General features: G+C 47.3%; 2 protein-coding genes across 2 annotated transcripts; both read right to left on the bottom strand.

Annotated features, from left to right (window-relative positions):
- Window positions 1-651: 651 nt before the first annotated feature.
- Window positions 652-1,609, bottom strand: LOC123449742 (late embryogenesis abundant protein, group 3-like). The gene is made up of 2 exons (XM_045127061.1): window positions 1,086-1,609; window positions 652-943 (listed from the first exon to the last, which is right to left on the bottom strand). Exons 1-2 carry the CDS (start codon window positions 1,536-1,538, stop codon window positions 863-865), a joined length of 534 nt encoding a protein of 177 aa, XP_044982996.1. The 5' UTR covers window positions 1,539-1,609; the 3' UTR covers window positions 652-862.
- A 9,949-nt stretch (window positions 1,610-11,558) lies between these two features.
- Window positions 11,559-14,618, bottom strand: LOC123450829 (E3 ubiquitin-protein ligase Os03g0188200-like). Its single transcript, XM_045127903.1, is given in 3 exon segments — window positions 11,559-12,740; window positions 12,908-13,183; window positions 14,289-14,618. Coding segments are annotated over 3 exon segments (1,788 nt in total).
- Window positions 14,619-26,954: the final 12,336 nt, after the last annotated feature.

Here is a 26,954-nt window from a genome sequence, read left to right as displayed (position 1 = left end):
GGAAGCAACCTTTCATTTCTTTATGTACTGACTTCGTTGTTTTTGTTTTCGCTCGATCGATAGGCTCTTTGCTTATTTATGTACTCGGAATTACTCGCTCCGTTTCTTTTTAATCTGTATATAAGATTTGATCAAAGTCAAATGATACAAAGTTTGATCAAATATATATCAAAAGATATCAACATCTATAATACTATACCTATATGTTATGAAAATTGATATCGTTATGCATCTACTAATATTAATTTCATATTATAAATGTTTATATTTTGTTTTATAAATTTAGTCAAAGTTTATGGAGTTTGACTTTGATCAAATCTTATATGCGGACTAAAAAAACAGAGGGAGTACTAGTCGAGTTCGACAAGGTGTCGTCAATCCCCATCCATTCATTGCCTTCGTCAATTGTGTTTCTGGTCAGATACACGAAGCATCCGTGAATAACGAGACGCCTATGATAAATCTTCAAACTCAAAGGACTGTAATGAGCTATGTGTGTTCGTGCATCTTGGGTACATACATGTGGACGTCAACATTATACGTGGTGCTTGTTATGAGAAATTGTACAACATCCAAATCACTCATGTTGATTATGATCATACATCGTGTTTCTTATTATGAGAAAAACGTACAACATCCAAATCACTCATGTTGATTATAATTGGTGGAAAATATATTCATACCTCGGTCCCATACATCAAACAAAGTTACACCAAGGAGCGTGTGTATAAATTAATTAGTTCCTTGGAACTGAAATTTAAATTATATCGAGAGAACAACGAAACGGAAGGAGGGAAAGAGCAGGCAGGCGCAGACGCGTCTAATTATCCTTTGTGATCTTCTTGGTGGCACCATGAACATCTCACTTGTCTCCTCCCATCCCGAGCGTGTTCATGACCGCGTCCTTGGCGTCCGTAGCGGCACCCACAATATTCCCGCCGGCCTGTAAACAAACAAACAAACAAACAAACACACGTCCAGAAATTCAGCATCAACAGCTCAAATGACCACACAATATTTTCTCCCACATGCATGGTCAATTTTACGTGTGTCATCTTTGAATGGTTTGCAAGTGATCTATTCACCTTCTGGAAGACGTTTTCCTTGGGGGCGACCGGGGTATCCTTGGTGTACTCTGCAGCGGTGTCCTGGACATGCTGCGCGGCCTCGGTGGACTTCTCCTTGGCGGCGTCGGCAGTCTCGGTGGCCGTCTTCTTCACGGCCTCCGTCTTCTCGCCGAGAAAGCTGGCCGTCTGGTCTTTGCCCTCGACGGCGCGATCCTGACCGGCTTGCACCGTCTCGGACACCTTCCCCATGGCCTCGCCGCCCATCTTTTTGGCCGCCTCGGTGGTCTCGGAGGCAGCCTTCGTGACAGCCTCGCTTTTCTCGCCAAGGAAGCTGCCGGTCTGGTCTTTTGCCTCGACGGCACGGTCCTGGATGGACTGCCCCGTCTCGGACGCCATCTTCGTGGCCTCGCCGGCCTTAACTTGGGTCGTCTCCACCACCTCCCCCGACTTCTCTTGTAACCAGCTAGACATTTTCTAAGTCGATGAAGTGTTGGTGCCTAATAATTTGTGTTCTTCTTTTCTTGCGCTTGTTGTGGAGAGACGTGTGTTCTTCCTTTATATAGGCCATTTGCCCCCTTTGCCGAGGTTGATATTGAGGAGAATATTACATTGCTTTCGAAGTATCTTGGGCTTATATGAGATATTTTGTTGCCATGGTATATGTCATTGTCGCCACTTGTCCATTCAGGATTCAGCTGTATATATATGCACAATGGTATGTCGACACAACACAGTTGCTTAAGATCTGTCCATTGATATGTGCTTTTAAAGACATTTTTCTGGAGTAACAAATGTGGTTGAAAAAATGTATCGCGACCAAGACGAAAAGACTGCTCAAAAAATGACCAAGACGAAAAGAAAAACGAAAGAAATTAATGTTAATTTGCTAATTAATAGCATTGCATGTAATGAATTAACTACTGCATGTCGTCTTAGTTGGTCTTAAGTCATTAAAAACATATACGTCCCACGTCTCTTATTGGTTGATTCCTTTATTCATGTCAAAAAACAAGAAATAAGATGAAAGTTAATGCCTAGCGCCTAAGTGTTTTGGGATTATATGATTTTCGTAAAATGACTTGTACACGAAGACGAAGGGAATACCATGTTTTACTCATTTATCGTCAGACCTTGAGTTTAACACTTTGTATTTATAAATACGAGAATGCAAACAACCAAACAAATAAAATTCACACCACACATACAAAATGACTCATACATGAAAATAATATGAAACCTGTTGAAATTGGTAGTGGGCTTTAGGCCCATTAGAGAATTTTAGAAAAATCTCCAAGGGCCCATGTAGGTGGTGGCATGACAAGGTGGTGTGAAGTTTAGTCCCACCCCGCTAGTGGAGGAGAAGTTGGACCCCTTTATAAGGGTCTCTCTTCCACATGCTATTGGAGAGTGAGAAGAGAAGGTGCCCTCGCGCACTCCTCCTCCGCCGCCCACCTCGCCTCATCGCGACGCGGGTTGCGGGAATGAGCCGAGCCGAGCTCATACCTACGCGCTTATTTTTGCCGGTCAGGAACGGAGAATACGTAACGGACACGACACGATCCGAGACGTCGGACCGTGGGCTGTTACCGACTCGGACGTGGGTTCGGCCCACGTCTCTCCACCCAGCCGCGTTTATAAGCAGGCTATCGCCTACCCTAGCCGTCACGAGAATCAGATCGCATCTGCCTCACGCGTTCGTTCCTTTTGCTGCTGCTGCCTCTGGCGACTCCGTCCCGTTTACCGCGTACACGGTCGACGGGAGAGCACGCCTCCGAAACCCCGCCTCTCCGGTTCCTGTACGGGAGAGGGGCGATTTGGTTTTTGGGGAGCGATCACGCGACTGCTCACCTCCGTCTGTCTGCTTCATCTACGTTCGCGTCGCCCTCGTCATCGCCATGTCTTCACCAAGCGAAGCTGACCGTCTCGTCTGCGAGAAGGCCGAAGCCGAGAAGAAGGCGGCAGAGGATGTTGCCGCTGCCACCGCTTCTGCTACGGCCAATTGGACGATCGGAGGGTATGATATGTTTATCTCTCTCCTATTTTTGTCTGCACTAGTAGTACTGCCTGTATGCGTAGATGTTTTTACTATATGCGTAGTACTTGCTAGTATACTCTGTGATCAGTATGTCATGAACCTAGTCAATGCCATGTTAGTAATTATTTCATGGATTAATCTACTCGGAAAATTGCCTATTTACTCAACAATCCAAAAACCTAATTTGTGTAGGAATTTTTCGAGTAATGGTTTTGCTGCTGCACTGAAACCGGATAAGTTTACCGGTACTTTTTTCAAGCGTTGGCAAACGAGAACCACCTTATGGCTCACGACTATGAACGTGTTCTGGGTAGCCGGTGTCACTCCTACGGAAACTATCACTCCTGAACAGGAGAAGATGTTTAAGGAGGCCACCGTCCTATTCCTTGGAGCAGTCATTAGCGTGATCGGAGATAAGCTGGTTGATGCATATTTACATATGCATGTTGCCAAGGACTTGTGGGAGGCGCTCGAATCTAAATTCGGGGCCACCGATGCTGGGAGTGAGATGTATGTTATGGAGCAGTTCCATGATTACAAGATGGTTGACAACCGTTCTGTATTGGAACAGGCTCATGAGATAATATGCATAGCTAAAGAACTTGAGGTTCTTAAGTGAAATTTGCCGGGCAAGTTTGTCGCGGGATGTATAATTGCTAAGCTCCCTAATTCCTGGAGGAACTTTTCTACTACTCTGAAACATCAGAGGCGTGAGTTCTCAGTAGAGGACATCATCGGCCATCTGAGTGTTGAGCAGAACTCGAGAGCAAAGGACTCCAATGGAAAAGCGGTGGAAAGCTCTTCTGCTGCCAATATGGTACATCAGAGGAACTTCAATTCCCACAAGCCCAAGGGAAAGAATTCTGTCCAACAGAATACCGACTTCAAGAAGAAGGGAAAGAAGACCTTCAAGAAGAATAAGAAGGGAGATGGCTGCTATACTTGTGGATCAGAGGAACATTGGGCGAACAAATGCCCAAACAAGTACAAGAAGGCGGCGCAGGACTCCAAGTCTGCCAATATGATTGTGGGCAACAATGAAAGTGGTGCACCTGGGTACGGTAATTTACTTACTGTATTTATAGTTTGTCAGTCCACCGATTGGTGGGTGGACACGGGTGCAAATATTCATGTGTGTGCTGACTTATCATTGTTCTCTTCTTATCATGCCATCGGTCGCGGGTCCGTATTGATGGGGAATGGCGCGAGTGCTTCTGTTCTTGGTGTTGGCACGATCGATCTGAAGTTTACTTCGGGAAGGATCGTGCAGCTGAAGAACGTGCAGCATGTCCCCGCCATCAAGAAGAATCTCGTTAGTGGCTCCCTTCTGTGTAGAGAAGGGTTTAAGTTGGTATTCGAGTCTAATAAATTAGTAGTTACGAAATATGGACTTTTCGTTGGAAAAGGTTATGAATGCGGAGGTCTGTTCCGCCTTTCTCTTGCAGATTTTTGTAATAAAGTCGTGAACAATATTCATTCGAGTGTTAATGAATCTGAAGTTTGGCATTCGCGTCTTTGTCACATAAGTTTCGGTGTTATGTCGCGGCTAGCAAAACTGAATTTAATCCCAACTTTCACTTTAGCCAAAAGTTCTAAGTGTCATTCATGTGTGCAAGCAAAGCAACCTCGCAAGCCTCACAAGGCTGCAGAGGAGAGACACTTGGCACCATTAGAACTCATACATTCTGATCTTTGTGAGATGAATGGTGTGTTGACTAAAGGTGGAAAGAAATATTTCATGACATTGATAGATGATTCCACTAGATATTGCTATGTGTATCTGTTAAATACTAAAGATGAGGCTCTACACTACTTTAAAATCTATAAGGCAGAAGTTGAGAATCAACTTGAAAAGAAAATTAAATGAGTCCGGTCTGATCGTGGTGGAGAGTACTTCTCAAAGGAATTTGATTCATTTTGTGCGTAACACGACATTATTCATGAGAGGACGCCTCCCTATTCACCCTAATCAAATGGGGTTGCCGAGCGGAAAAACCGTACTCTAACTGATTTGGTTAACGCCATGTTAGATACATCGGGTTTATCCAAGGCATGGTGGGGGGAGGCTATATTGACCGTGTGTCATGTCCTGAATAAAGTTCCTACAAAAGATAATGAGGTCACTCCCTACGAGGAGTGGTCGAAGAGAAGGACGACGCTCTCGTACTTACGTACTTTGGGCTTCTTGGCGAAAGTCAATGTACCGATCCCCAAGAAGCGTAAGCTTGGACCAAAGACTGTGGACTGCGTTAATTTGGGATACGCTAAGAATAGCGTAGGCTATAGATTTCTAGTAGTGAAATCTGAGGTACCTGACGTGAAGGTCGGTACAATAATGGAGTCAAGGGATGCTACATTCGTTGAGGATATATTTCCCATGAAAGATATGCAAAGCACTTCTAGACAGGAATCTGAGATAACTCCTGAGCCTGCCATTCCTATGGAATACTATGAACAAACACATGATGAAAATCCTGAGGAGGATGACGAGGAAGCCCGTGGTAGGGGCAAGAGACAAAGGACTGCAAAGACCTTTGGTGATGATTTCTTCGTATGCCTCGTGGATGATAATCCCACTTCTATTTCAGAAGTGTATGCTTCTCCAGATGCTGATTACTGGAAAGCTGCGGTCCGTAGCGAGATGGAATCCATCATGGCTAACGGGACATGGGAAATCACTGATCGTACCTATGGTTGCAAACCATTGGGATGCAAGTGGGTGTTCAAAAAGAAGCTTAGGCCCGATGGTACGATTGAAAAGTACAAGGCTAGGCTTGTGGCCAAGGGCTATGCCCAGAAAGAAGAAGAAGATTTCTTCGATACTTATTCACATGTGGCTAGACTGACCACCATTCGAGTACTACTCTCATTGGCGGCCTCTCATGGTCTTCTCGTTCATCAAATGGATGTTAAGACGGCTTTCCTGAATGGAGAGCTAAATGAGGAAATCTATATGCAACAGCCAGATGGCTTTGTGATAGAAGGTCAGGAAGGAAAGGTGTGTAAGTTACTGAAATCTTTATATGGTCTGAGACAAGCACCTAAGCAATGGCATGAGAAGTTTAATACAACTCTGACATCTGTTGGCTTCGTTGTTAATGAAGCTGACAAATGTGTATACTATCGCCATGGTGGGGGCGAAGGAGTTATATTGAGCTTGTATGTTGATGGCATACTGATATTTGGAACCAACCTCAAAGTAATTGAGGAGGTCAAGTCTTTTCTGTCTCAAAACTTTTAGATGAAGGACCTTGGGGTGGCTGATGTTATCTTGAACATCAAGCTGTTGAGAGATGATGAGGGTGCGATTACACTTCTGCAGTCCCACTATGTTGAGAAGATTTTGAGTCGCTTTGGATATTCAGATTGCAAAATTTCTCAAACACCATATGATCCTAGTGTGCTTATTAGAAAGTCTAAAGGCACAACTATAGATCAATTGAGATTCTCTCAAATTATCGGTTCGCTTATGTACCTAGCTAGCGCAACGAGGCCTGACATCGCGTTTGCTGTGAGCGAACTTAGCCGGTTTGTTGCAAACCCGGGCGATGTTCATTGGCGTGGTGTTGAAGGAATTATGCGCTACTTGAAAGGTACTGTCAACCACGGGCTTCACTATACGGGATTCCCATCGGTACTTGAAGGGTATAGTGATGCGAATTGGATCTCTGATGCTGATGAGATGAAGGCCACCACTGGATATATGTTTACTCTTGGGGGTGGTGCTGTTTCCTGGAAGTCTTGCAAGCAAACGATCTTAACGAGATCGACAATGGAAGCAGAATTAATAGCATTAGACACATCTGGTGTCGAAGCAGAATTTCTTCGAGATCTTTTGATGGACTTACGTGTGGTTGAGAAGCCGGTTCCGGCTATCCTTATGAACTGCGATAATCAGACGGTTATTGTCAAAGTGAAGAGTTCAAAGGACAATATGAAGTCCAACAAACATATAAGAATGAGATTGAAGTCTGTCAGACGTTTGAGAAACTCTGGAGTGATAGCGTTGGATTACATCCAAACGGCTAAGAATCTGGCAGATCCCTTTACTAAAGGGCTATCACGTGTTGTGATAGATAGTGCATCGAGGGAGATGGGTATGAGACCCACATGAGTTGCCATGGTAGTAATTCAACCTATATGATCGGAGATCCCGTGAAGTAGGACCTGGGAAAACAAGCCAGTGGTGAACTAAGGAGAGTAACTTTACTAAACCACTCCGTTGGAGATGCAATACTCTCGAATACTGTATGGTAGGATGATTACTGTCTTAATATGTTCTAAGGCTTATATATAAGCAAGATGCTGTCCTACAGAGCGATCTTTGGAGAAACACACCTATATGAGCTTGACTGCTGGTCACAGTCTATGAGATTTGGGTGATCTCCAGTAAACTCATGAATAGGCCTGGAGTGTGACTAATATGCTCCACCCGAGGGGTCACCTTCGGCAGTCTAGTACTAGTAAGACTTGTGGTGAAGCTCCTTTACGCCAAACTGACAATTCAAGGCATAGTCCATTGTTCATTTGTAAAGGGGTGTAGCTACTTGCTCTAGGTGAAGCTCAACCTTAACAGGTCTTCACTGAAATGTTGGTATATTAAAACAGTGATTGGAACGAGGGAACACGATGTGCCCTTGAGATCTGGTGGGGGATTGTTGAAATTGGTAGTGGGCTTTAGGCCCATTAGAGAATTTTAGAAAAAGCTCCAAGGGCCCATGTAGGTGGTGGCATGACAAGGTGGTGGGAAGTTTAGTCCCACCCCGCTAGTGGAGGAGAAGTTGGACCCCTTTATAAGGGTCTCTCTTCCACATGCTATTGGAGAGTGAGAAGAGAAGGTGCCCTCGCGCACTCCTCCTCCGCCGCTCGCCTCGCCACGCCTCATCACGACGCGACGCGACGCGGGTTGCGGGAATGAGCCGAGCCGAGCTCATACCTACGCGCTTATTTTTGCCGGCCAGGAACGGAGAATACGTAACGGACACGGACGTCGGATCGTGGGCTGTTACCGACTCGGACGTGGGTTCGGCCCACGTCTCTCCACCCAGCCGCGTTTATAAGCAGGCTATCGCCTACCGTAGCCGTCACGAGAATCAAATCGCATCTGCCTCACGCGTTCGTTCCTTTTGCTGCTGCTGCCTCCGGCGACTCCGTCCCGTTTACCGCGTACACGGTCGACGGGAGAGCAGGCCTCCGAAACCCCGCCTCTCCGGTTCCTGTACGGGAGAGGGGCGATTAGGTTTTTGGGGAGCGATCACGCGACTGCTCGCCTCCGTCCGTCTGCTTCGTCTACGTCCGCGTCGCCCTCGTCATCGCCATGTCTTCACCAAGCGAAGCTGGCCGTCTCGTCCGCGAGAAGGCCGAAGCCGAGAAGAAGGCGGCAGAGGATGTTGCCGCCGCCACCGCTTCTGCTACGGCCAATTGGCCGATCGGAGGGTATGATATGTTTATCTCTCTCCTATTTCTGTCTGCACTAGTAGTACTGCCTGTATGCGTAGATGTTTCTGCTATATGCGTAGTACTTGCTAGTATACTCCGTGATCAGTATGTCATGAACCTAGTCAATGCCATGTTAGTAATTATTTCATGGATTAATCTACTCGAAAAATTGCCTATTTACTCAACAAAACCTATGTATGAGGCGCTCAGATCCAAAGTCAAACCGTTCCCAACACGCGGTGCCTTGCCCATGGGGGTGCACCAACAGAGTGACGTGGTAGATACGTGTGACCTCGCAGTGTGCCTTTTGCCGACGTTGCTCCGGCCTGGTGTTTCTCGACTTGTGTCTTCGAGTGTTCATGGTTTTTCCGGCATCCTCTACCGATGTGGTTTCGGCCCTAATAACCCGGTAGTTGTGTTCCTTCCGTCTCCCTCTGCTCGTTGGTGTCTTGACGGTTATGGCATCGTCGGCTCGGATCTGCGCCACTTCCAGTTCCTTGCTCATTGCCAGCCAAAGCTGTTACAATCGCGACTCAAGCTTTAGAATTTTATGACTTACGATCCGAACTAAGCCCTCTTATTCTATGATTTCTCTCATAGAATCTAAGTTTCTATGATCCTGGTAGTTATGGTTCTACGATTCACGATCCTACCAATGAAGCTCCGGTCTAATTCAGAATCTCGATTCTGACAACTTTGTTGCCAGCTGTTGTCGCTTCCCCTGCATCGTTTCTCTCTGCCTCATTGCCTCCCCGATCATGTCCACCTCTACGCCTCGCCTTGTGCCTGATGTATTGCTCGCGGTCCGACAGTGCTCGGTGTCGTCCTTTGGCAACAAGTGCAGCCCCACACCCCTTTCCTGATGTGGCGGTTTCGACCGACGGCGTGAGTTCCTCATCTCTAATTTCCGAACAGATGGATATGGGATTGCCAGGACTCAGGCAAGGGTGAAATCTTTGTTTGGCTTGCCGATGCTGTCAGCGGCGACATTCGAGGGTACCGTTTTCTTCTTGAAGGCGCTGCCATGGCCTTCATCCAAGCCGAGCACATGAGAAACAATTGGTCAAGTTGAAGGTGCCATCTTGTTCGCTCGTTGTATCCCTGCGGTTAGCTTTGGTGATGTTGGTTGTCGTGGCCGTTTCGGCCTTCCCCTCTGCTTGGAGGCTTGTTGGTTTAGCTGTGTCGTACCCTCCTTTCGGGTCGAGCATCCCCTTTTCTCTCTGCTCATTGCACCATGTACATGCCATCTTGTGTTCGTGTATTGTATTGGACCCTCAACGAAATAATACGTAAGCTTTACGCATCCACGAAATATAAGTGGCCACCGATGTTGGATCTGTGTCTAGCCAACTCTCCATGTATTGGATCTACACAAAGACCAGTGAAAGATCTAGAGGGTGGACAGGGTGGGCAGCCCATCTTAATTTTTTCCAATAGCCTTTACATTATTGGTTTTGCTAGAACTCATCTAGTTGAATTTTTATTATGTCTCATTCATCCTTTATAACCATTGAATGTGATTATAAGATGCGTTTGTGCTGACGTGGGTTGTAGTACTATTTTATATTTGTTTTTTTCTAGGTGAATGCGACTAAATTATATTCATTTAGATGAGATCGAAACACTTCCTTACATTATATAGTTTTAAAAGGAAAACCTAGTAGATTTATACGAGCAATTACACCGTTGGCCATCCTGGTCCATTGGGCTGGATTCCCCACTAACAAATACCAAGCATGATGCAATTTTTTCTCAAGAAAAGTATGATGCAAACACGTGAATACGAATATAACACAGTGAAGAATACAACTTTTGTGAAAGTGGCATCGTTATTCATTCATGCATAGCTTTTCTGCTTTAGCACTTGGCAAAGGGCCACCGTCCCCACCACAAATTTGAGCAATTCACCTGGCATCCGAACCATGCAGCTAGGCGCTAGCTAGTGGTCGACATGGATCGCCGACGTCTCCCGGCACCACCGGTTCCGTGAATCCTGCGCGTAGCACAGGACAAACGGGTGGATGGCATATGCATGGTCGACATAGGGCGCCGACGTCTGTGACATCGCTCTCGATCGTCTCCCGGCACCACTCGTTCCCGTTGGCCGTTATCGATCGAGACACATGGTGAGACAGGAACGGGCCACTTGGACGTGGCGTCGCATACACTTCGCCGACGTGACTGCAGGCAGCTCGTTCTGTCCGAGGGGGTCCAATTCCAAATGGCCCATGTTCAAAGGAAAACGTTTAACGGCTACACGCTGGCCGAAGATCTTCGGCCAGCGCCTGCCTCATGTCGCACTGGATCCACACACGCATCACATCCACGCACAGCGAGTTACATCTGGCCTTACATAGGCCCGTGCAACCTTATTCACCCTCTAGTGGCTTAGGCCCTGTTTGTTTCAGAAGTTTCGGGACATTTTTTTTAGTCTTAACTTAAAAGTCCCTAGTCCCTATCCGTTTATTTTCAGGGATTAAATAGAGACTAGAGGTCATTGAATGACATGTAAAAAGACCATGTTACCCTTAGTAATGTAGTAGTAGTTATTAAATGACATGTTAAAAGTAGGGGCATTGTTGGAAAAAGTGCCAAAAAGTCCCAAAAAGACCCTTCCATAGGGACTTCTCCAAATAGTCTCAAATACCCCCTTTTAGTCCCTAAAAGTCCCTCCTGTTTGTTTCACACGAGACTTTTTGAGACTTTTTTTAGTCCCTACACCAAAAAGTCCGTGGAAACAAACACCCCCTTAGTCCCCATCTCTCTCCTCCCGTCCACGCATACTCTGATGTTTTCATGCTGCCCCACGGTCCCTCCTTTTAGAGTTACTTGCAAAATACTACCACAATTCGGGCCGTATTTACAAGTTGGTGTCATTTTGCAATTTTTTTGCAAATACGTATCAAGATACACACAGCTTCTTGCAAAACTTGCATTTCTACGTATAGATGCTCTTTCTGACAGATATGGTCCACCGGTCAGTCTCTTACAAGAAAAATCGGCCCGGACCGCTTCGATCAGGGGAAAACCGACTCTTTCTCTCCATCCAGACCGGACAGGCAAAAAAAAACCTTCGTCTCCTCCAGACCATCTCCCCTGCTCCTCCACCCCGCCTCCCCCTCACCGCCACCACCGCCACACCCCGCCGGCCACTCCCTCCACCCCACCGCAACCACCAGCACCGCCCCTCCCTCCTGCGCCCCCGCCTCCTCACCGTCCGCGGCGTCGCCGGCGCTGCTTGACGGTTCTGGTCGCATGTCGGACCGTCCGATCCGCGTGCTGCGTGTGCCGGCGTCCCGCGCCACTGTGTGGCGCAGGCTCTCCTCGCCCGCGGTCACCATGTCCCTGCGCACGTGCTCCAGGAGGCGCAGCGTGAACCGCTCCAAGTCGCCGTCGAACCGCGCGGAGAGGGAGTGGCCCGTCGAGTGCGCGTGTGAGAACGGCCGCCCCGACCGCGACCGCGATCGCACCGCGCGCCGCATGCTGTCGATCCACTCCAGCTCCGCTGCTTCCCTCATTCTCTCCTCCTGCTCCTCGCCGTCGCCCTCGCGGTTCATGTCGATGGACACCTCCGGCGCCCGCTGCTCCTCCCCGCCGGCGCCGTCCGCTTCGGCCGCCGCCGTGGCTGCTGGCTCCTCCGGGGCGAGGCTGCAGCGGCAGACGGGGCAGGTGACGTGGCCGACGAGCCACTCCCCGATGTAGTCCGGGTGGAACGCGTGGCTGCACTTGGGGAGGAGGCGGAGCTGGTCCCCGTCCTCGAACTCGCTGAGGCAGACGACGCACTCGAGCACGGCCGTGCTGTCCTCGCCCTTGCCTCCCGCTTCCTTCTCATGGAGCTCCCTCGCCTCGGCGTAGGTCATGGCGGGGAAGGAGGCGACCACCTCCGGGTCGAGCCCACGCGGCCGGGCCTACTGTTGTTGCTCCTACCGCGACAGCACGAGGAAGGCCGCGGCCGGGATGGTGGGGGAGTTCCCGCGGCCGCACTGGCAGATGTAGATGGAGAAGAAGCCGATGAAGAAGAAGGTGGCGATGAGCACCACGAGGAGCACCACCATGGGCGCGCTGAAGCTGGGCGGCTTCCTCGCGCCGTACACGACCCCTCTCCCGCTGTCGCTCGTCCTGTCCCACTCGTCGTCGTCCGCCCGAGCGACTGCGCCGGTCGCGAGGAGGAGCTCCGCGAGCAGCACCGCATGGCATATCTATCGGCGGCGTCGGTATCGACATCGACGCGTTTCTCGGTGCCGCGGTATAAAAACGAACGAGTGAAGGAAGGAAGGAAGGAAGGAAGCAGGCAGTGGAGCGACGCGTGCGTGGCTGGATTACTTTGCGACCGGAACCGTCAAGCAGCGCCGGCGACGCCGCAGACGGTGAGGAGGCGGGGGGCGGGGGCGGAGGAGGGAGGGGGCGGTGCTGGTGGTTGCGGTGGGGTGGAGGGAGTGGCCGGCGGGGTGTGGCGGTGGTGGCAGTGAGGGGGAGGCAGGGTGAAGTAGCACGGGGGATGGTGGTCTGGAGGAGACGAAGGTTTTTTTTGCCTGTCCGGCCTGGATGGAGAGAAAGAGTCGGTTTTCCCTGGATCGAAGCGGTCAGGGCCGGTTTTCTTGTAAGAAACTGACCGGTGGGCCATATCTGCCACAAAGAGCATCTATACGTAGAAATACAAGTTTTGCAACAAGCTACGTGTATCTTGGTACGTGTTTGCAAAAAAATTGAAAGATGATATCAACTTATGAATACGGTTCGAATTATGATAGTCTTTTGCAATTAACTCCTGCTTTTGCCGTTGTTTTCCCTCCATTCAGGACGTCACAGATGAGTATGCCGGCAACTACACCTGGCACGAGCGGTGGAACCGGAGAATGGCTAACCCAAAACCGTAACCTGATGTACTACTATCGGTTGGCAGGGACGAAGCCATCAATCTGGCAAGATTTGATGTCCGCCACACCTAAAATTTGATACAAATAGCAGGGACGAAGCCATCAATCTGGCAAGATTTGATGTCCGCCACACCTAAAATTTGATACAAATACACTAGCATGCTCCTGTAGTACGTCTTTGATTTTAGCTGATCCATGCGTCCAGCCGGCCATCTCAACATGTGGCTTTGAATACACAGTATATATGCCAGAAATTGCTTTTCGAGCTCCGCCTTTATGGAGACCACCAAATTCAAAATTAAACATTTATAAAAATTTATATTTTTACGGCTGAAAAAATTCTGAAAAAAATTATAGATATATATCAAGGCATAATGCACAAGTGTGTAAATTTGCAGGTCAAAATATGTTGAAATGAGGGTTGTGGAACAAAAAACAAATCTGAGTGTTTTTAACGCATGATACTATTCATCATTTTAGGTCTTGAATTTGTTTTTTTGTACAGTTGGCAATTCAAAGTATTTCATCGTGAATTTTGACACATCGTGTATATTACATCCTTACATACATGCATATTTTTTCAGAATTTTTTGAAACAAAAGAATGATTCTTTTCTTTCAAAATTCAGTCTCCATGGAGCTGGAGATCCAAAAGGCCTTAAAGCATCTCTGGCAGATCCCACATTTTCGCGGAAACTGTATAAATAACTGCCGTTTTGCCGTTTCGGACCGAAAAGGCTCGCGGAGCAGATCCCACAAAAGTGATCGGCCTACCAAAAATTTTGAGGGGCGCGACAGTTTTCGTCGGCGAAACTGTGAAAACAAGGTTTTGCGACGAGACCCGGGGGTGCCCTGCATTGCGCGGAAATACTTGGCGGGAGGGACATTTCAGCGCGCGGGTTGCTTCCCTCCCCTTTTCCCTTCCAGCCGCCACGACCGCCCTCGCCGTCGACGCCCTAGATTCCGGCCGCCGAACACCTTCTGCCCACCTCCGCCGCCGCCGCACGTCATCGCAGGCCCTGCGCGTCCGGGCTCCGACGGCGGCGCGGGGTCTTTGTCTCCGCCGCCCAAGATCGAGGCCACCCCGACGAAAGGGCATCCGCCACCGCGGCGCCGCCTGTCGGGACCGACCCCACCGCTTCGGCCTCTTGATCTCAGGTGGGATTTGCCTCCTTCTCCCCCTCCACCCCAACTGCTCCATCGTGCACTCTCATTTTCTTCTTTCGGGAGATGGAATTGAGCTCCGATGAGGAATTTGTGCTCGTCGATTCTTCCTCCTCCGACGACTCGGATGTGGAGAATCTCCTGGCGAACCATCGGCAGCAGATGTTGGTGGTCATGATGGCCATCAAGGAGTACGAGGATCGACGGAGGAGTCAGCGGCGTGGATCGAAGGTAGGCCTCCTATGCATCCCGCGCTATCGCCACCTCGGCAACAAACTGCTGATGCGAGACTACTTCGCCCAGCGGCCAACCTATCCCGCCAACCTCTTCCGGCGAAGGTAACGAATGCGTCGATCCCTCTTTGTCAAAACAGTAGAGGCTTGCGAGTCAAATTCTCGCTATTTTACTCGCTGGAGGAACGCCGCTGGATTATTGGGATTTAGTGCATACCAAAAGATATCCGTAGCCATGAGGGTCATTGCATACGAAATCGCTGCGGACTTCGCCGATGAGTATCTTCGTATTTGTGCACATACTACAATAGAGTCCGTGCGTAGGTTCGCGAAGGTTATGATCCATGTGTTTGGTCCAACTTATCTTCGAGCACCAAACGAAGATGATACAAAGAGGTTGATGACGATGAATGAAAGGAGAGGCTGGCCGGGTATGCTAGGTAGCATAGATTGCATGCATTGGACTTGGAAAAATTGCCCGAAGGCTTGACACGGGCAATATTGTGGCAAAAGCCGAGATGCAACAATTGTGCTTGAGGTCTTAGCGTCCGAGGATTTGTGGATATGGCATTGCCACTTCGGTTTGCGGGGCACCAACAATGATATCAATGTGTTGCAACGGTCACACCTATTTGGAAGGCTTGCTAGTGGTAATGCTCCTCCTTGCAACTTCACTGTGAATGGTAATGCCTACACTCAAGGGTACTACCTTGCCGACGACATTTATCCTCCTTGGACTACTTTTATGAAAACTATATCCAATCCAAGCACTAGGAAACAAGCTGAATTTGCTAAGCAACAAGAGGCGTGGAGAAAGGATATTGAGAGAGCCTTTGGGGTTTTGCAATCTAGATTTGCTATTGTTCGTGGGCCAGCTCGTTTTTGGGATAAGAAAACCCTCAGCAACATCATGCCATGTTGTGTGATTCTTCACAACACGATCATTGAAGATGAGAGGGATTTAAACTTGGAGTTCTTCTACGACAAAGTTGGTAGCTGTGTGAAGCCATCCAGAAACCCTGACCGTATTCAGGCTTTCCTGAAGCCCTACCGGCATATAGAAGACGCCCATGGGCACACCCAGCTGCAGCATTAATCTCACTAAGCACATATGGCAGTTGCATGGACAGTGGAGATTTTTACGTTCATCTATTTGATTGTTGTGTAATCTGAACTATTCTCTTATTCCGGACAATTGTTGTATTGGATTATTTATTTAATTCTTTCATTTGAACCATTTTTGTAAGTTTGACAATTGTTGTAATGTACCGAAGGACAAAGGGAATGACATACGGGATTATATGAATCCTTGGCACTGAGGTTCAAACGATAAGATCTTCGTAGAATATGTAGGATCCAATATGGGCATCCAGGTCCCGCTATTGGATATTGACCGAGGAGTCTCTCGGGTCATGTCTACATAGTTCTCGAACCCGCTGGGTCTGCACACTTAAGGTTCGACGTTGTTTTATGCGTATTTGAGTTATATGGTTGGTTACCGAATGTTGTTCGGAGTCCCGGATGAGATCACGAACGTCACGAGGGTTTCCGGAATGGTCCGGAAACGAAGATTGATATATAGGATGACCTCATTTGATTACCGGAAGGTTTTCGGAGTTACCGGGAATGTACCGGGAATGACGAATGGGTTCCGTGAGTTCACCGGGGGGGGGGGCAACCCACCCCGGGGAAGCCCATAGGCCTTGAGGGTGGCACACCAGCCCTTAGTGGGCTGGTGGGACAGCCCAAAAGGGCTCTATGCGCCAAGGAAGAGAAAATCAAGAGAAAAGAAAAAAAAGGGAGGAGGTGGGAAGGAAGGGGGACTCCCTCCCACCAAACCAAGTCCAACTCGGTTTGGGGGGGTGTCCTCCCCCCTTGGATTCGGTCGACCCCCTTGGGGCTCCTTGAGCCCCAAGGCAAGGTCCCCTCCCTCCCACCTATATATACGGAGGTTTTAGGGCTGATTTGAGACGACTTTTCCACGGCAGCCCGACCACATACCTCCACGGTTTTTCCTCTAGATCGCGTTTCTACGGAGCTCGGGCGAAGCCCTGCTGAGACAAGGTCATCACCAACCTCCGGAGCGCCGTCACGCTGCCGGAGAACTCTTCTACCTCTCCGTCTCTCTTGCTGGATCAAGAAGGCCGAGATCATCGTCGAGCTGTACGTGTGCTGAACGCGGAGGTGCCGTCCGTTCGGTACTAGATCGTGGGACTGATCGCGGGATTGTTCGCGGGGCGGATCGAGGGACGTGAGGATGTTCCACTACATCAACCGCGTTCTCTAACGCTTCTGCTGTACGATCTACAAGGGTACGTAGATCACTCATCCCCTCTTGTAGATGGACATCACCATGATAGGTCTTCGTGTGCGTAGGAAAATTTTTGTTTCCCGTGCGACGTTCCCCAACAGTGGCATCATGAGCTAGGTTCATGCGTAGATGTCTTCTCGAGTAGAACACAAAAGGTTTTGTGGGCGGTGATGTGCGTTTTGCTGCCCTCCTTAGTCTTTTCTTGATTCCGCGGCATTGTTGGATTGAAGCGGCTTGGACCGACATTACTCGTACGCTTACGAGAGACTGGTTTCATCGTTACGAGTAACTCCGTTGCTCAAAGATGACTGGCAAGTGTCGGTTTCTCCAACTTTAGTTGAATCGGATTTGACCGAGGAGGTCCTTGGATGAGGTTAAATAGCAACTCATATATCTCCGTTGTGGTGTTTGCGTAAGTAAGATGCGATCCTACTAGATACCCATGGTCACCACGTAAAACATGCAACAACAAAATTAGAGGACGTCTAACTTGTTTTTGCAGGGTATGCTTGTGATGTGATATGGCCAATGATGTGATGTGATATATTGGATGTATGAGATGATCATATTGTAATAGAAATATCGACTTGCACGTCGATGGTACGGCAACCGGCAGGAGCCATAGGGTTGTCTTTATACTAACGTGTGTGCTTGCACATGCGTTTACTATTTTGCTAGGATGTAGCTTTAGTAGTAATAGCATGAGTAGCACGACAACCCCGATGGCAACACGTTGATGGAGATCATGGTGTGGCACCGGTGACAAGAAGATCGTGCCGGTGCTTTGGTGATGGAGATCAAGAAGCACGTGATGATGGCCATATCATGTCACTTATGAATTGCATGTGATGTTAATCCTTTTATGCACCTTATTTTGCTTAGAACGACGGTAGCATTATGAGGTGATCTCTCACTAAAATTTCAAGACGAAATTGTGTTCTCCCCGACTGTGCACCGTTGCTACAGTTCGTCATTTCGAGACACCACGTGATGATCGGGTGTGATAGACTCAACGTTCACATACAACGGGTGCAAAACAGTTGCACACGCGGAACACTCGGGTTAAGCTTGACGAGCCTAGCATGTGTAGACATGGCCTCGGAACACATGAGATCGAAAGGTCGATCATGAATCATATAGATGATATGATTAGCATAGGGATGCTTACCACTGAAACTATACTCAACTCACGTGATGATCGGACTTGAGCTAGTGTAAGTGGATCATGAACCACTCAAATGACTAGAGAGATGTACTTTTTGAGTGGGAGTTTAGCGAATAATTTGATTAAGTTAAACTATAATTATCTTGAACATAGTCTAAGTCCACTTTGAATATATTTGTGTTGTAGATCATGGCTCACGCGACAGTTATCCTGAATTTTAATACGTTCCTAGAGAAAGCTAAGTTGAAAGATGATGGAAGCAACTTTGTAGACTGGGCTCGTAATCTTAAGCTGATCTTACAAGCTGGGAAGAAGGATTATGTCCTTAATGCTGCGCTAGGAGATGAACCACCCGCTACGGCTGATCAGGATGTTAAGAACGCTTGGTTAGCACGTAAGGAGGACTACTCAATAGTTCAATGTGCAGTCTTGTATGGCTTAGAACCGGGACTTCAACGTCGCTTTGAGCGTCATGGAGCATTTGAGATGTTCCAGGAGTTGGAGTTTATCTTTCAGAAGAACGCCCGGATCGAGAGGTATGAGACCTCCGATAAATTCTATGCTTGCAAGATGGAGGAAAACTCATCTGTCAGTGAACATGTGCTCAAAATGTCTGGGTACACAAACCGTCTAGCTGAGCTGGGGATTGAACTCCCGCAAGAAGCTATCACTGACAGAATCCTTCAATCACTGCCGCCAAGCTATAAAGGCTTTGTGTTGAACTACAACATGCAAGGGATGAACAAGTCTCCCGGCGAGTTGTTTGCGATGCTGAAAGTCGCAGAGTCTGAACTCCGTAAAGAGCATCAAGTGTTGATGGTGAATAAGACCACTGGTTTCAAGAGAAACGGCAAAGGCAAGAAGGGCAATTCAAAGAAGAGCGGCAAGCCTGTTGCCAATCTGACGAAGAAACCCAAAGCTGGACCTAAGCCGGAAACGGAGTGTTTCTATTGCAAGGGTATGGGTCATTGGAAGCGCAATTGCCCCAAGTATCTGGCAGGTAAGAAGGCGGGCAAAGAAAAATCAGGTATATTTGATATACATGTTATTGATGTGTACTTAACCAGCTCTCGTAGTAGTTGAAAGTGCGTTATATCGACTAGAGGGGGGGTGAATAGGAGATTTTTAGAATTTCATCACTGAGGAAATTCCTTTTGAGGAAATTCCTCACTGATGACTAACTTACAGCGGAAACAGCTAAGGATCAATTGTGCAATTGTTCACAACAGCAGTATTACAGAGTGAAGATTATGAAAACAGATTGCACAGCAAGCAGGCACGCAGAATACAGATGATGATTTACTCAAGTGAAGAATTTGGGGTTGAGGAAATTCAGAGAAAGTCTTCAGCAAATTCTTCAAACAGTCACAGTGAAAGTCATCAACACATAATACAGATAAAGTAAAGAGTTGAGGAATTAGAACCCGATTCTTGGTGAAGACTGTTGTTGATGACCCAGTTCCAACTGCTGTGACAGTTGTACATCTGGTTTGGAGCGGCTTGGTATTTAAACAAAAGGACACCCAGTCCCGGGACACACAGTCCCTACCGTATTCTCCTTGAGCTAAGGACACACAGTCCTCGCCCAACACTCGTGGTAAGTCTTCAGGGCAGACTTCCAAACCCTCACAAACTCGGTCACCCGGCGATCCACAATTGACTGCTGGATTGCTCTAGACCATGACGCCTAACCGTCTGGAGGATGCACAGTCCTCAAAGGAAAAAGGCTTCAGTCCCACACAGGAACAACTTCTTCAGTGATGCTCAATCACTAGATTTGGTTTGTGGTTTCGGTGGGTGGTGTATTTCCTCACTGATGATTTACTCTCGAAAGCTCTGAGGAATTGGGTTGCTCTTATGACAAGTGTCAGTTTCTAGCGGAGCAGCCAACCAGCTAGTGGTTGTGGGGGGCGGCTATTTATAGCCTGGGAGCATCCCGACATGATTTGACATTAATGCCCGTAAATAATATGACCGTTGGAGTGGATAAGATCAGTGACTTGGCGTGGCTTATCGAAACGGTCGGGACTCTCAACTGTGAGAGTCCTCATGTCACTCATATTCCTCACTTGAGGCTTTTGGTAGGATTTGGCTTGGGTTGAGCATCATGAGGGAATCCATTCCATACTGTTACTTTGACCCCCTTTAACAGTACGGTGTTCCTATTCATCAAATGCGAAGAAAGTAAAACAGAAAACGAAAATCTTCACGCTTCAATTTCTTCAGAATGATTTTCTTGAGGAACCACCGATCTTCTCAATATCAATATCTTCATGAGAAATATCAATTTCATCGCAATTTCTTCGCGATTCATTTCTTCAGCTTCAGACCAATTTCTTCAACTGAAGACTTATATTTTTAGGGGTCGATATTCTTCAAATATCTCAAACTCCTCAATGACTTATAGATCCTGTGTACACTTAAAAACACATTAGATACTTAACCTATAAGTCTTCAAACCACCAAAATCACTAAGGGGCACTAGATGCACTTACAATCTCCCCCTTTTTGGTGGTTGATGACAATTAGGTTAAGTCTTCAACAGGGATCAAAAATATGAAGTGTAAATACTCATTTGAGGAATTTGAAAACAAGATTCACAGAGACTCCCCCTGAAGATGTGCATACCTTGAGGATTTTGCTTTTATAGCATATGCACATGATGATTTATATCATGGAGATCTCCCCCTGAATCTTGTAAATCATGCATACATATAACATGTCATATGAAGAAAATGAAGATGCATGATTGCAAATGGTATCTGACGAATTCCAGCATGCGTGCATTAAAACTTGAGGAATAAGCATGCGAAGAAAAACGTTCAAAAAGCGTCAGAGTACCATCGGGCTTAAGTTACAACTCATTACATAAAAACTTCAGAAGAGCCAAGAGTTTGTAACTTAAATATAGTTCATAAGCCCCAAAAATAATTCCCGTTTGAAGACTAACTCTCAAGTTTCTCCCCCTTTGTCATCAAGTGACAAAAAGGGACAAACTGAGGACTAACGCCCGTGAAGACTTCATTGCTTGGCAGTTGAGGAAGATCCTTGGCGCTTCTTGGGTGTAGTCTTCTTTCTTGGGCCTGTTGCGGTGTCAAGTTGTTCCTCATCAGATTCGGCGGTGCGGAAGGACGAGAAGGAACTGTCTTCAAGATCTGGCACAGGAATGGGCCTGAACTTCTTCTTGGGAGGCCACGACCAGTCAAAGTCTTGCTCAAAGTTCAATTCTTCAAGCTCAGTCTGGGTCTTCAGATGTGCAAGAGTAGCCCAGATGCGATCAAAAACCTCATGCAGATAGTGATGATTAAGCTTCACACTGTTCTGTGTCTCAGTGAGGGTTTTTACAATGGCACCAAACTGGTGTTTGACCCATTTGTGGTTGTGATCCACCTTCTGATGAAGACTGAGAAGAAGTTCTCTGGTGGTTAGCACGCGAGGAGGAACTAGGCTTGGCGGACGAGTCTCAGTGTCGTCCCATGAGGAATATGCATCTGGTTCTTTGAACTGGCCATCAAGGGGCCTGCTTCCTTCATCAATCACAGACTTTCCTTTTCCCTCAATGGGCTCGAAAGTCTTCTTGTTGACCCGGATAGGAGGCATATAACCAACATGGTTCTGGAAATCTGCGTGAAAGTTGATGCCTGTCCTTGTCCTGAGGAATCTCATGATCCATGGTGCATAGATTTTGTGATCATAGGGGCACATTGCATTGTCAGCCAAAGTCCTCAAGAAGAAATCATGGATATTCATGGGGATACCGTGAATGATGTTGAAGAGGATATTCTTCATGAGGCCGACGACATCTTCGTCATCATCATGGCCTTTGATTGGCGCTAGCACACTGCAGAGAATGCGGTAGACAGACCGTGGTGTGTACTTTAGCTCATGGACGAGGAATGTGGTTCTTGAGGGTTTTCCTGCAGCCAAAGGCTTCATGAGGACTTCCATCATTCCATTTGGCAGCTCACGCTCACCATAAAGCATCACTGCCCCTTCTAAAGGAATTGGTACGGGCAGTTCTCTGAGGAGTTCAGACGCTGGAGCCTTGTAGTGAGTATTTTGGGTCATCCAGTCAAACACCCAAGTGTTGATGTCATCAGCATTGCCCGAAATGTGCAGAGTTGAATAGAACTGAAGAATTAGCTCACTATTCCAATCTGATATGTCAGAGCACATAGGGAGCAAACCTGCATCATGTAGGACACCGAGGACTGGTTCCATGCAGGGAATTTCTTCAAGGTCAGCATGAGGAATGTGCCTGTGCTGGAATATCTTGTTGCGGCCACAGAGCACAGAAGCATAGTAGTTCATCTGCGTCCTTGTCCAAAACTTCAGATGCCTCATTTGAGGCTTGTCATAAGGATTCTCTCCGTTGAAATACATACGTTCCTCAAAGAAATTCTCTTTCTGAAACTTGGGCCTCTTCGAGAATGGCAGGCGCTGAACTGGATTGAGATTGTGCCGAGGAATGGGAGGGGAAACAACCATGGCAGATTCTGGGTTGAGGACAATGAATTCATTGTCAGGGGCGGGAACATTTTCTTCAGCAGTTTCCTCAGGATGAGGAATTTCTTGTTCTAGCTGAGCATCAGGCTGAGGAATTTCTTCATCCTTCTCAGCTTGAGGAGTTTGATCAGCTTGTTCAGTGGGAGGAGCCTGCTTAGATTGGACATTTTCTTCAGCTTGATTTTCATCAGCTGACTTTGTGGCAGAAGTAGATTCATCAGCTGCTGCAGCTGAGGCTTCAGTAGTCTTTTTCTGAGGAATATGAGGTTGAGGACTGTCATCAATCTGTATTTCCTCATCAGTATGCTCCTTAGAGGTAGCATCCTTCATTTCCTCATCTGCCCTCGTAGTGTGGTCACCAACGATGACCATTTCAAATGAGGGTGCAACATTAAGAGGCACCGGGTCCAGTGGGGCAGATTCTTCAATTTCCTTGAGGCGTTTTGCCTCAATCTTTTCTTCTGCTGAGGAAGCTTTTCTCTTCTCTGCTTCCTTCTCAGCAGCCCTTGTCTTTTTCGCGTCTGATGCAGACGGAATTAACTTCTTCACCTTTGAGATTTTTGGGGAAGGTGTATTCTTAACAGATTCTTCAGCTGGCAGTGAGGAACCAGCTGGAACATAGTCATCAGCCTGCTTTGGTGAAGCAGCTGGATCAGTAGGGTTTGCAGTTTCATCAGGAGCGGTCTCAGTGACGATTTCTTCAATGGCCGGCTCATCAGCACGGCGCTCTTGGTATTGTTCCTCAGCTTGAGGAATTTCCTCCTCAACAGGAGATGCATCTTTTGGCTGTTCAACCAGGGGCTGAGGAGTTGGTGCTGGTGGGGGGTGACGTCTGTTGTAGTCATCAACAACACTAGTGGCTAGCTTGATGAAATTGCTTTTGATGCTTGTGCGATCTGACAGTTTCTCACACTTGTCAGTCAAGACTTGCAGTTCTACCTGGGTGGACACCAATGCTTCAGGCGTCAGTTTGAGAACATTCTGCCTGAGGAATTTCTCCTTTCTGGCCTTTGCAATCTTTGCCTGCTTGGCCTTCTGTTCCTTCCACTTGGCTTCGTTTATGAAAGTAGCCACCATGTGGCTTACACCAGGAGGAAGTTTCAAATCATCAATGGGTGTGTTTGGATCTTCATACCACACGTTGATGAAATCGAGGAGGACCTTGGGGTCCATCGCCAGAGGAATAGCACTGCCTGATGCTTGTGCTACCGTTTCTTGTTTGTTCCTGATGATGGCTTCCAGAGTTTCATCATCATATTCTTCACTTCCCTCTGATGCATACGGGACTGAGATGATTTTGCTTGGGCTGGGCAGAGGTGCAGGTTCAGTAGTAGCCAAAGTATTCACATGGGGAGTTGAAGACTTTGTCTCCGAGCTAGTTGCAGCTGGGAGTGAGGAGCTGGAGCTGGCAGTCGTAGTCTTCACGACTTTCTTCTGTACTGGCTTTGGAGGTGGAGCTGAGGACTTTGGTGTGGATGCGATTGGTGCTGAGGGTTTTGGCATGGACGGTTTTGGAACCGAGGGTTTTGGAGCAGAGGGTTTGGTGACAGAAGTATGTGCAACCTTTTCTTGGGGTTTTGAAGCTTTTGCCTTTGCTGGCACAGACTTTGGTTGAGGAATCTCAGAGCCTGAGGTTTCTGCTGCTGAGGAATGAGCAGCACCGGAGGCAGCAGCTGAAGATTCATGAAATTTCTTCACTGCTGTTTCTGCTTGCTTCTTGAGCTTGGCCAGATGCCTTTCTTTTTCCTATGGGTAGTCATCAAGTGTCATGAGACTTGAGGGATGAGCAACTTGATGATCCTCAAGTGGGGCCCTTCTGCCAGGAGGCTTCAAAGCGAATTTCTTCGCATACCTTGGAGTCACAAACCTGTACTCCTTCCACTCCTTTGCCCATCTGCGTTCAATTTTCTGCAGCCTAATCTTTCTTTTAGGCATCGTCTCAGGTTCATCATCAGGCGTGCAGTAGTCCAGGTATATGTCATCAGGAATGTCCACAGCTGTGTTCTGCTCCAGTTTCTTTCCTCCCCTCTGTTTCCTTTCTTCCTCCATTTTCTTCAGACGAGGAATTATCTGAGGATTTTGAACTCTTGAGGATTTTAATGAGCCTTGAAGAGTTTCTTTCAGAAACGCTGCAAATGAGTTAATGTGAGAACCGAGAGATTCATCAGCTGACATGGGTGTACCTGTGAACAGAGTATAGTTGCGAGGAATTTGGAGAGGTCATATGCGTTCTCAGATTTGAAGAAAATGGAAAAGTTTGACAGTTTGAGGAATATAACCAGTGGTTGAGGAATTTGCTTAAGCATTCTGTTCTTGGGTTCCAGAGTTGTACAGATCCGAAAATTCGCACAATTGAGGAATCTCGTGAAAATCTTAGATGCTTAGCTAGTTAATCAATGATTGTGGTGATGGATAGTGTTTGAGGAATCATGTGCGCATCGTTTCTTGGGGAAAAACAGATTTCACACGGGAGAGGTAAAATTTTAGATCTAATCTGTTGTAAAAATGGGATATAATTACCCTCGAAGGTGCGAACGAAGAACACAGAAAGGTGGCGTTGGAGAGGCTCTTCGGTCAAGTGTCCAATGCACCCTAACTTGGCAGCAGAGGACGTCTACGGCGGCGGCGGACGTAGATGTTCCGTCTCCGGCGTGATCCTGGCGGCGAGAAGGTTGAGGCAGTGAAGCTCTTCCTTGCCGGCGACAAGACTACCAGCGGTGGCGCTAGGGTTCGGTGTGCTGTGGCAGGAGAGCGATGAGGCGAAGAAGATGATACCGAAGGGGTTAAGGACATATTTATAGCCCGAAACTTACTGTTTGGCGCGAAAGTTTCGGACCGAATAGCCCTTGCCTCTACGTCTCCGCAGGACACGTGTAGCTCCCATACGATGCGGTGGAGATAGTGGAGATCGTGGCTATCCAATCGTGGGAAGTGGGGGTTCAGTTACTGTTCCTTTGTAGAAAATAATTTTTCGAAGATTTGAGGATTTTCATTACAAAATCATCAGCTCACAAGGATGCAGTGAGGATTTTGAACAAAGTTTCAAGTAGAACGCATATGAAGAATTGAATAGACTGGATAAGTATAGCATAGAGGGAAAATAGGGTCCGATCACATTCACTTAGCAGAAACATCAACTTAAAGAAATAGCAATAAGTGAATGCTGTTGAGGACTAGAAATCACAGTCTATATAGGCAAATGAAAGTCATCAAGTGTTTTTGAAGATTTTTGCAATAGATCATCACAATTAAGAACAACTGTTTTGAAAAACAATGCATTATGAGGGATTTGATCATTTGAAGAAAATCAACTTGAGGAATTTCACATTGGGCGGTGGCGTTACCCACCATATAAGAATATTGATTACAGACGCCGCGTACAATTGTCGTAGGGCCCTGGGAATCAATTTCTTCGTTAATTTCTTCACATTCAGAGTGATTTTCTTCATTGGTTGAAGAAAAATCGTTTCATCATGTGTTGCACATCTAAGTCATCAACTTTGCATAAGTGTTAGGATGTGTGCATGTTTTTACAAAACATTTGAAGATTCTAAGATATTTAGCTCACACCGCAACTTGCAAAACCTTTTCTCATCCAAGGGCTTAGTGAAGATATCAGCCAGTTGATCATCAGTCTTCACATGGTCGATGAGGATATTGCCCTTGAGGACATGGTCCCGAAGAAAATGATGACGAATCTGGATGTGCTTGGTCTTCGAGTGCTGTACTGGGTTGTAGGCAATCTTGATAGCACTCTCATTGTCACAGTAGAGGGGCACATTCTTCATGTTGATGCCGTAGTCCTTGAGGGTTTGCTTCATCCATAGTAATTGAGCACAGCAAGAACCAGCAGCAATGTACTCAGCTTCGGCAGTGGAGAGTGATACGCAGTTCTGCTTCTTTGAGGACCAGCAAACAAGTGATCTTCCGAGGAAATGGCATGTGCCAGATGTTGACTTGCGATCCACACGGTCACCAGCATAGTCTGAATCAGAATACCCTACCAGATGAAGATTGGAGCCCTTGGGATACCATAATCCTAGTGTTGGTGTGTGAGCTAAGTATCGAAGAATATGTTTCACAGCCTTATGGTGTGATTCCTTCGGTTTTGCTTGAAAACGTGCACACATGCAAACACTAAGCATTATGTCTGGCCTA

This window comes from Hordeum vulgare, chromosome 4H (assembly GCF_904849725.1).
Source record: "Hordeum vulgare subsp. vulgare chromosome 4H, MorexV3_pseudomolecules_assembly, whole genome shotgun sequence".
NCBI classification, from domain to species: domain Eukaryota; kingdom Viridiplantae; phylum Streptophyta; class Magnoliopsida; order Poales; family Poaceae; genus Hordeum; species Hordeum vulgare.
The sequence above is the reverse complement of the archived record's forward strand: the minus strand, read 5'-3'. Positions and strand labels throughout refer to the sequence as shown.

Excerpts from the sequence above, each read along its gene's own strand:
- LOC123449742 (XM_045127061.1), bottom strand. The coding sequence starts at position 1,538 with ATGTCTAGCTGGTTACAAGAGAAGTCGGGGGAGGTGGTGGAGACGACC. Across the intron at positions 944-1,085 it reads AGGAAAACGTCTTCCAGAAG|GCCGGCGGGAATATTGTGGG; the intron begins GTGAATAGATCA and ends GTTTGTTTACAG.